Source organism: Moschus berezovskii, chromosome 20 (assembly GCF_049115385.1).
Source record: "Moschus berezovskii isolate FMDL1 chromosome 20, NW_MosBer_1.0, whole genome shotgun sequence".
Lineage (NCBI taxonomy): Eukaryota > Metazoa > Chordata > Mammalia > Artiodactyla > Moschidae > Moschus > Moschus berezovskii.
In genome coordinates this window covers 53,077,566-53,088,672 of record NC_142479.1, presented here as the reverse complement: position 1 = coordinate 53,088,672, position 11,107 = coordinate 53,077,566, and the positions used below count along the sequence as shown (strand labels likewise).

At 39.4% G+C, this 11,107-nt stretch overlaps 1 protein-coding gene across 2 annotated transcripts; it reads left to right on the top strand.

Annotated features, from left to right (window-relative positions):
* Positions 1-5,564: 5,564 nt before the first annotated feature.
* KRT10 (keratin 10) lies at positions 5,565-10,054 on the top strand. Of its 2 annotated transcripts, none has more exons than XM_055407818.2 (8): positions 5,565-6,224; positions 7,018-7,100; positions 7,460-7,616; positions 7,702-7,863; positions 7,954-8,079; positions 8,385-8,602; positions 8,956-9,264; positions 9,684-10,054. In XM_055407818.2, the coding sequence occupies exons 1-8, from the start codon at positions 5,565-5,567 to the stop codon at positions 9,688-9,690; spliced, it is 1,722 nt and encodes a 573-aa protein (XP_055263793.2). In that variant the 3' UTR covers positions 9,691-10,054. The 2 variants fall into 2 exon arrangements, with proteins under 2 accessions (XP_055263793.2, XP_088685194.1); XM_088829068.1 differs by having other exon boundaries at positions 8,956-9,284.
* Positions 10,055-11,107: the final 1,053 nt, after the last annotated feature.

The following is an 11,107-nucleotide window of genomic DNA, read 5'->3' as shown; positions in this document are numbered from 1 at the left end:
ATAATCTACTAATAAGAGAAATCCTTAGGTACTTATTATGCATGTGGATGAAATGATGACAGTATTTTTTAAGAACAGTCATCTTGCAGCCATGAATAGAACAAATCTTAGGTGACATGGCACTGAGCCAAGAAAACCCCTTCAGAAGCTAGTGATGTAATTGATGACAGAAGTGATGAAATTCTGGATTAGGACATCTGTGGTGGGACTAGACAAAAAGAAACAAACATATCAGATGGGACAAAGGAAAAAGTGACAAAATTGGTAACTTGGTGGATGTTCCGTTCCGTTCTGTTCCGTCGCTCAGTCGTGTCCGACTCTTAAAGAAAAGAATGAAGTTAAAAATGCAAGCATGTCATTCAGGGAAAAACAGCATGATTTGTCACAAAGTTATCAAAAAGAACACCTTTCCCCTGCTGGACCATCCCCCAATGCCAGCCATTTTCTCCTCCTCACTAGCTGTATTTCAACTTTGAATCCTAGCTTTCATCCACTCATATTTTGCTGACCAACTGCGGGTTAGGTTCTGATCACAGTAATAGTATTAACAGCAAAACTTTTTTAAAGCACTTATTCTATAAAGGCCAGCATGCATGCATGCTAAATTGCTTCAGTTTTGTCTGACTCTTTGGGATCCTATGGACTGTAGCCCGCCAGGCCCCACTGTCCATAGGAGTCTCCACGCAAGAATACTGGAGTGGGTTGCCATTTCCTTCTCCAGAAGGAAACACCAGGCACTGTTCTAAATGCTTTATATTAATTCATTAACTCCCACTTACACCTCTATAGGATAATCAAAATTATGATGCCACATTAGAGCTGAGAAAACTGAAATAAAGTCACACAGAAGTGGATGGCCCTGGATTGTTACCCAAGCAGTCTGATTATTCCAGAGCCCACCCATCTAACCACTCTGCTACACTACACTGAAAAGCCTTCATGCTATTTCCATGTTTTGACAGTGTCCATCATAGTGCAGCCTTGGAAGTTTTAGAAAAACTGTGTAATATGGGAGTCTCTCCAGATTTCAGAGCCCTGAGTATTAGAAGTTTTACAATGAGAAGACATGGGCTTTACCAATATCTTGATTGTCCTAATTATTCAGCTATCCGGGAGAAGGGTACCAAATCCATCAAACACTTGTACAGCTTTCCACTTGGTGTTGACTCCATAGGTCATAATCACAAAGGCACATTTCAGCAGTTTGCACAGTCACAGAACATTTAAGCAAAGAATGCCTTATTCTCAAACTTTATATGATAAATTAAAAATTCTAAACATTTAGCTTATCAACCTTGTCATCTTGAGACATAACTTATCAGTTAAATTATCAGTTTTGTCTTTTTGCCACTAAATGATTTATTACATCTCAATTAATCAGAGAAGAAATGTACAAATAGAATTTTCAGTTAGAAAAATTCTTCAAAAGAGAATTTTACTGGAGGCAAAATAAGAAAGAAATAGAAAAGAGATCCAAACCCTAACAGTGAGATGAGTCAAGCTGATAACAAAGCTAAATCAACAACACATTTCAAGAGCCACAGATAAATTAACCCAATGAGAATAAGAGCTACATCCATTCTAACCATGACTCAAAACTCAGAAGCAATTGAGAAGAAACTGATAAATAAAATACCGAAAGCAAAACCATCAATTCCACGGTGGACTGTCCCACCACTACTCTACTAAATCTGCCCTCTGGAAGGGTGCCAACAGCTTCTAAATGACCAATGATCTTCCTTCAATTCCCCTTCCCCTTGATTTTCCTTTGGAGACCACCCCACTTTACGTGGGTTCTTTCCCCCCTTGACTTCCATGATCCTTCTCCCTGCTTTCCCAGATCCTAGGCGTCACTCTTCTCAGTACTATTCTCTAGCTTTTCACCAGCCCCTCAAGTGGTTGTCTCCAAAAAAGTTCAGACTTGGACCCCCTGCTCATTTCTCTAAATTATTTCCCTTAGGGGTCCTCACTATCCTGAAATCTGCTCCTCTACTCTCTCTCCTGAACTGTAGTCCTATGACTCTAAGTGTTGAAAGACATTTTCACAGTATTATTTCAAATTTGTGAGTTTTAATCTAAATTGGTCTCCTCAAAACTTGATCTCACGATTCTTTCACTGTGCCCTCACACATAACACAAACACACACACACATGCCTAAGTGTCAGACTCCTTTCTCTGAACTCCCTCAACACGCTGTCCATGCTTCAACTGTAGCCCAGATTACCCTAATTCTGATTCATGGGTATGTTTGTTTGCCTCGCCAAGTACACTCATTGAGAGGTAGGAACTGTCTGAGTCACGGATGTATCCCCAGGGAATAATACTGCAGATGCTGAATACAATCTCTAAGAGAAATGAATAACTATGGACAAGTCTGTTTCAGCCAAACTGGTCTCCACCTGCTTGGCATTTCACAGTCCCCATTTCCCAGCTCAGAATAGTCCTCTCTGCTGCTGCACATAAGGAAAACTCCCAGCCATCCTTCCAGAGACTCAGCTTAAATTCCACTTTGTCAGGTGACCCCATTCAACCAGACTCCTTGCTCATCGGTCTTAAGGTGGCAGGTAGTTCAGTGTCACGAACCCAGTATCATCTTTGAAGCCACCTAGGCCTGATTCAAAACTAGGTTGTAGCAGAAACCAGCTGTGTTACTCTTGGTAGATCCCTGAAGCTTTCTAAAGCTTCATTTCTTCAAGCTATTAAATGAGATAAATAATATCCATCTGAGAATTTGGAGGAGGAGTAAAAAAGAACACAGTAAATGTTCAGGAAATGTTAACTCCTCCATCCCACTTCATTTACCATTTACATAGGGCTTACAGTGCACATTTTTGTCTCCATGACTAGATTGTAACAATTGGTAAGATCTGTAAGGGTAGGAGATGAATCTCATTTATGTTCCTATCGTTTAAACACCTCTCAGTGTGCCTTACATAGAGATACAACAAAAATTGAGAACGATGAAATTACAATTACAGTGGCTTATGGCAATCAGGTGTAAATAGGGCCAACACTAGAGCTGACCATAGTACATTTTCCATCCAATTTAGCTGCAGGATTATCACATGGCACCTCTGTAATTTTTGCACATGCCAAAAGCTGGTTTCAACAAATGACCACACATTTGTTGAAACCAATTTCTAGAGTGCACAAGTTAATAAGGAGTCTTTGATAATAACATTAAAGTTGGCTTAAATGCTGCAGTCAGTATTAGAAGAGTTTCTGTATTTGTACTTTTTCCCATATACTTTTAGGAAGCTTTCTACAAATTCTGTGATTTAATGTGATAGCAACAGAGCTCTTCATACTACCTGTTAACTGAAACTAGATTGAGATGCTTATATTTTTCCACCAGGGTTTTGTTTTTTAAAAAAAAAAAAAAAAGCTAATACTAAAGAAAAACTAGCAAGATCAACTTTTTCAGCAAAATCTCTTTAACTATTCTTTCTAAATTATTTTCATTAATATCAGGTCTTCAACATCCTCTCTGAACTTGTTGGAATGTTTTTTTTCCAGTCTGGCTTATCATAACCTTCCTTTACTACATGTTATCTTCAGCAAGAATCAATTCCCACGGTTGAGTTTCATTTTTTCTTTTAACTCTGCCCCACTTGCATGTGGTAACAAGTTGGAGAAGCTGCAATTGTTGAGTAGTAACCTCCACTCACACAGTCAACACCTCATTCACACTCCCAGCCATATTCCCTTTCCCTGCAGAAGCTAATTCTATAGTTTTCATAAACTGGAATGTGCAGCTTTAAGTGTAATTTGAGAAAGCAATTAGTAATGGAAGTGTGTGCCAAACATCCTATCCTTTCAACATATTCATGTTTCCAAGTACTTTTTGTTTTGTTGCTTCCCATGTGGAGAAGTTTATGGTAAGAAAAAGAGGCATCCAGTTCTCTGACCAAATCCACCAGAACAGAGAACAGACACACATTGATAACGCAGGAAGAGCCAAAAGCCAGGCATCAGACCAATTTTCTAACCTCATTTATCCACCTATTTTATCTCTTTAGGCAAAATCATAACTGCTCTCAGCTTCAAGTTCCTCTTCTATAAAATAGAGACAATACCCTCCCTATACTCAGCAGCTTGAGTAATAAAATGACAGCATCACAAATAGCACTGTCTAACTGTAAACTGTGTGTGAATATATATAGAAATATATATTTTTGAATAGCAATGCCATATCTATAGATAGATTAAAAAATAATTTTATATCATGTGTTAAAGTGAAAGTGCAAGTCAGTCGTGTCCAGCTCTTCGTGACCCCAAGGACTATACAGTCCATTAAATTCTCCACGCCAGAATACTGGAGTAGGTAGCCATTCCTTTCTCCAGGGGATCTTCCCACCCCAGGGATCAAACCCAGGTCTCCTGCTTTGCAGGCTGATTCTTTACCAGCTGACTCACAAGAGAAGCCAAAGAATACTGGGATGGGTATCCTATCCCTTCTCCAGGGGATCTTCCCGACCCAGGAAATCGAAACGGGGTCTCCTGCATTGCAGGCAGATTCTTTACCAACTGAGCTATCAAGGAAGCCCACATGAGCTATCATGTGTTAAAAGTCCCAATTAATTACTTTATTAAATAGTTATATAAAATTCTACACACAGTAAATCCAAGGAAAAAAATTTTTTTGAGAAACAGAATCTAGCTTTCAAACACATGTTCATAGACCAGTTCATAATTTTGAAGCAAGTATCATTTTCTAATCTGCTATATTCTTGTAAGAAAATTTTTACTCACAATCACTTCCTTTTCTATTGGCCAAACTTAGAGTAAACAAAATACTGGAGATTATTTCATATCTTGTGCTAAGAGTTTCTGCAATGTGGTCTTCATATAAGCCTTCATTACAATGAATTTAAAAAAAATTTTTTTAAATCCAGGATAACTTGCTGATGTTAGATTTAAATGTTAAAAAGAATAGCACCGTTAAATTAGAAGATTCCTAAATCATTACACACTTCCAATTTCCTAGACAAAATATCAATGTACTTTCATTCTCCAAATAAAAGATTTTCTATAAACATACACACACATGCATTTCTTAAGTTGTGTTTTTATGTCTTTATTTATGTGGTAACTTTTGAACACAAATCGTTTAACATGTTTTTTATTTTCATTTTGGTTGCTTGCAGTTTACCCTACAGCCCTATCATGGCATGATTCTATCTGAATTTATGCTGTTCTAATTAATTAAAACAGTTTAAAACATGAATTTGAAAAGTATTAACTATGATTTTGTGATTTAAAATTATTTTTCTAAACTTGCAAACATTCTGTACAAACTAAATTAGTGCTGAGGAAAAAAAGAAAAATGGATTTCAAGTTGCTCAAGGTTCCTAAAAAGGTGAAAAAGTTTAATGAAACAAATGCTCATATGACCAACACCCATTTTCAATTTCAACATAGCAAACCTCCTGTTTGTTCTTAAGGCTAATTCAAAACCAATCATATTGGGGCTGGTGATTACTTAAGATAATTTATGCAATCATAAGCCAAAGATGCAAATTTGGCAAAAAGAAAACCAAGCAAGTAAGCAAAACTCTAACACATGTGGGACACACCCTCTCAGTATATAAAGGCCTGTCACTGTCCTTGGTACCAGGCACTCCCTGAGCTATACAGCATCACCATGTCTGTTCGATACAGCTCAAGCAAGCAATACTCTTCCTCCCGCAGTGGATGCGGAGGAGGAGGAGGAGGATCATCCCTCAGAATTTCGAGCAGCAAAGGCTCTCTTGGTGGAGGATTTAGCTCAGGGGGGTTCAGTGGTGGCTCTTTTAGCCGTGGGAGCTCTGCTGGAGGCTGCTTTGGGGGCTCATCAAGTGTCTATGGAGGAGGATTAGGAGGTGGCTTTGGTGGGGGCTATGGAAGTAACTTCGGTGGGAGCTATGGAGGAGGCAGCTTTGGAGGGGGCTATGGAGGAGGTGGCTTCGGAGGGGGCAGCTTCGGAGGAGGCAGCTTTGGAGGTGGTTTGGGTGGTGGATTTGGAGGAGATGGTGGCCTTATCTCTGGAAATGAAAAAATAACCATGCAGAATCTGAATGATCGCCTGGCTTCCTACTTGGACAAAGTTAGGGCTCTGGAAGAATCAAACTATGAGCTAGAAGTCAAAATCAAGGAGTGGTATGAAAAGTATGGCAATTCAAGCCAGCGAGAGCCTCGTGATTACAGCAAATACTACCAAACCATTGATGATCTTAAAAATCAGGTAAGGGGCATTTTTTAAATGCAACTTTAAGCCTCTTTTTGTGCATATAATTCTGATACATAACTTTTTAATCAACTACAATGTTCACTGTGTTTGACTACATTACTTTCTTGCTTCCATGAGCAATCCAGTCTCTTCGAAGGTAAATAGCTGTGAGGGTACAGTCATTGCAACCTCCATCCAACATGTGTGTTGTGTATCTTATAGGATGGGGGGATTACTGAGAATTTTTTATGTCTTAATGAGTGTAACAGTCCACAGTTAAAATACATTAGAAAGTATACAAACACAGGGACTGAAAGAATTATTCAAAGAATCAGAAAATATTATTGAGATTGATAACAACAACGACAAATACTCATTACTGACATTGCATGAAACATGAATTTTCCAGTATGAAAATGGAGTATTGCTTGAGGGAATTTTTGAATTTCATTGTGTGCAGTTTATATTCATTTAGAATATATATTTAAAACAAGTTAAACCAAATACAGGTATGAGTCTGTCAAAAGTTAGCTGGAATACATGGAAATTACACAGGTATAAGAGCAGGACATGAATGCAGGAACACAGCTATATAACTCCAATTAGTTTTCAGAAAGGGAGGAAAGAGAATAGGATGGAAACTTCAAGAGAACAAATGACTCAATTTTAAGTATATGGGTAAGACTGCAATGTCAGATTTAAAATAAAAATTCCCCAAGACTTAGTAATAGAACACCATAGAAATGTAGTTCATCTCCACCACTATAAAAGCTGTGTCTGCATCTGATTTCTTTGTCTCTCCTTCCAGATCCTCAACCTGACAACAGACAATGCCAATATCCTGATTCAGGTTGATAACGCCAGGCTGGCAGCCGATGACTTCAGGCTGAAGTAAGCCAAGCAAATGTCATACAATACTGCCACAATAAATACGTGAGATGTTTTTAACAATGTATGCCCTCAAGAGCATTTACATTTTCCTGAATTCATTCAAATTTAAACTATATTGGAGCTGTCAAGAGAAATTTTCAACCTCAGTATTACCTTTTAGGCAATATTATAAGAAGATGAACTTTAAAGTAAATGTTAAGTTTCTTTGCATTAAACCACTAATATTCCTATGTGAATCAGAATATGATAAATGTTGTCAAGATAAGTCAACTCTTTACTTGGTTTCTAAACAATCCCTACCCAGGAATACCTCCCTGATATATAAGTTATACCCAGTATTTGTATCATGCTTGTTTCAGGTATGAAAATGAGGTAACCCTGCGCCAGAGCGTGGAGGCCGACATCAACGGCCTGCGCAGGGTGCTGGACGAGCTGACCTTGACCAAGACCGACCTGGAGATGCAAATCGAGAGCTTGACCGAGGAGCTGGCCTACCTGAAGAAGAACCACGAAGAGGTCACATAAATAGTTATACTTCCTCCAGCCAAAAAAGGACTCAAGTTCATGAAGCAGTGATTAAATATTTCTGTTTCTCAAACAGGAAATGAGAGACCTTCAAAATGTATCCACTGGTGATGTGAATGTGGAAATGAATGCTGCCCCAGGTGTTGATCTCACTGAACTTCTGAATAACATGAGAAGCCAATATGAACAACTCGCCGAGAAAAATCGCAGAGACGCTGAAGCCTGGTTCAACGAAAAGGTAGTTCATCTTCTTTTGTAGCAAAGTCAACGGTGGTTTGGTTATCAGTTCAGATTTTTCTCATCAGGTCCCCTGTTTTTAATATTCTAGAGCAAGGAGCTTACTACGGAAATCAACAGTAACCTTGAACAAGTATCAAGCCATAAATCTGAGATTACTGAGTTGAGACGCACTATTCAAGGTCTGGAGATTGAGCTACAGTCCCAAGTAGCCCTAGTAAGTAAATAATTCTCTCGAGAAATAACATCACTTTATCATGCGTTTCATCCTCACATAATAGGCAACATAAAAGAAAATGCAGAGTCGAGGGTAAAAAAGTAGAAATAGAATTGAAGCTTTTTGTTAATGGGAGAAAAGTATTATTGGCATTGATCGAAAAATGCTGCAATTGAAATATTATCAAACATAACACACACATCTATTCGTTTTCTTTATTCTTCTCATGAAATTATTAAACAAGCCTCCCTGTACTTAAGTGAACAATGAAGTTGTTAAGTTACAATATATTCTTTCCTCTTCAGAAACAATCCCTGGAAGCCTCCTTGGCAGAGACAGAAGGTCGCTATTGTGTGCAGCTCTCTCAGATTCAGTCCCAGATCTCCTCTCTGGAAGACCAACTGCAACAGATTCGAGCTGAAACCGAGTGCCAGAATGCCGAGTACCAGCAACTCCTGGATATTAAGATCCGACTGGAGAATGAAATTCAAACCTACCGGAGCCTGCTAGAAGGAGAGGGAAGGTAAATTACAGAAAATGTTTAAATCATCCCAGTTGCTTTTATTCAGTGTTCCAAGCCGCAAGGCTTTTCCCAAAACCCAAGGATGTGTCAGAGGATGGGAGAAAGTGTAAGAAGAGAAGGCAAAATACACAAGAAGGTGTATGCAACCAGCCTCAAAGTCCCACGAATTTGACCCAAGAAAGATTCTTAGGCTTGGGTGCATATATAATTGTTTTAAAAGAACGGGTTCATAATCGGTAGGGGTGATTTTCCTCAAAACACGTTTTGCCTAGGTTTTAAAGTAACAATAACCTGGAAATAGACTCACAGCTTCCCACGTTAGAGCTAACGGAAAGTAACTTTTACTCTCCAAGTTCCGGCGGCGGCTCCTACGGCGGCTCCTATGGAGGCGGGCGCGGCGGCGGAAGTTCCGGCGGCTATGGCGGAAGTTCCGGCGGCGGCGGCGGCTACAGCGGCGGAAGTTCCAGCGGCGGCGGCCACGGGGGTAGTTCCGGCGGCGGCGGCCACGGAAGTAGTTCCGGCGGCGGCTACGGCGGCGGAAGCTCCAGCGGTGGCGGCCACGGAAGTAGTTCCGGCGGCGGCTACGGCGGCGGAAGCTCCAGCGGAGGCCACAAGTCCACCACTTCAGGGTCCGTTGGAGAGTCCTCGTCTAAGGGACAAAGGTCAGCAGAAACTAGCTGGGGTAATCAGAATTAGTCTTAACTTTTTGCTGGGTTTTTTTGGTGGTTGTTTTTTGGTTTTGCTTTTTTTTAAGTTCTGTAACTGTTTTGTGGGGTATTTTTAGAATTATTTTAAAAATTAAAATCTTATAAAATCTTTATTTGATTTTTTGACCGACTATTGTTGACTCCAGTCTTGAAAACGGTATTGTCTAAAATGCTGTAGCTTTGGTGTTTTTAAAAGTAACCGTAAAGAAGTGTTCCTTTTTTCACTTTGGTGTATTTTTCTTTGCATTTAGATATTTTGATGTAGATATTTTGGGTAGTAAATATCTTTGATTTAGCTATTTCGCTCATTAATTAGTAAGGACCCAACAAATTGTAGTCTAAATTCTATTGTTTTTGTTGTAATTAACTTCCAGATACTAACAAAACCAGAGTGATCAAGACAATTATTGAGGAGTTGGCACCTGATGGTAGAGTCCTTTCATCTATGGTTGAATCGGAAACCAAGAAACACTACTATTAAGCCCCATCAAGAGGAAAGAGTCTCCCCTCACACAGGCCATTATGCATAGATGCATGAAAAAAAATCTCCAGGAAAACACTTCAGTCTTAATGGCCTATGGAAATAGGTCCACTCCTTGATCATAAGGTGTCTAAATGGTGTTTTGTGGTTTCTGTATTTCTCCTTTTCACTTTACAGGAAAGTATTCTTTAATGGAAAAAAAGAAAAACTTTCTATTCTCATTTACTAATGAATTTCAATAAACTTTCTTACTGATGCAAACTATCCAATTTGCTCAGAATTGTCTTTATTTGAATTAGTTTTTAACATTAAAGATTAGAAAAGTATCATTTGAAGATTGATTTATCCAGAAATTCTGAAGACAGGTTATCATTAGGATTTCTCTGAATCCATTTTTTAATCTTATGGGTATGTTGGATCAATGTTAGTAATCTCACTGAGGAAAAAGTCCATGAGTCCCTAGTTACTCTTTCTTTAAGATACAAAGTATGCTGACAGCTCCCAGTTCTCTGGCTTTGAATTAAGTCCTAGAAACTATGAAAAGTCTAAATACCCCGAAGATTAATTGGAAATTTCACATTTTCTGATCACTTGCCTTCTCACACTTAGTTGTTCTTATTTTCATTACTAGATTCAGTTCAGTTCAGTCTCTCAGTCGTGTCCAACTCTTTTCGACCCCATGAATCACAACACGCCAGGCCTCCCTGTCCATCACCAACTCCCAGAGTTCACTCAAACCCATTTCCATCAAGTCGGTGATGCCATCGAGCCATCTCATTCTCTGTCGTCCCCTTCTCCTCCTGCCCCCAATCCCTCCCAGCATCAGAGTCTTTTCCAGTGAGTCAACCCGTCGCATGAGGTGGCCAAAGTATTGGAGCTTCAACTTTAGCATCAGTCCTTCCAATGAACACCCAGGACTGATCTCCTTTAGAATAGACTGGTTGGACCTCCTTGCAGTCCAAGGGACTCTCAAGAGTCTTCTCCAACACCACAGTTCAAAAGCATCAAATCTTTGGCACTTGGCTTTCTTCACAGTCCAGCTCTCACATCCATACATGACCACGGGAAAAACCATAACCTTGACTAGATGGACCTTTGTTGGCAAAGTAATGTCTCTGCTTTTTAATATGCTACCTAGGTTGGTCATAGCTTTCCTTCCAAGGAGTAAGCGTCTTTTAATTTCATGGCTGCAATCAGCATCCGCAGTGATTTTGGAGCCCAAAAAAATAAAGTCTGACACTGTTTCCACTGTTTCCCCATCTATTTCCCATGAAGTGATGGAACCAGATGCCATGATCTTCGTTTTCTGAATGTTGA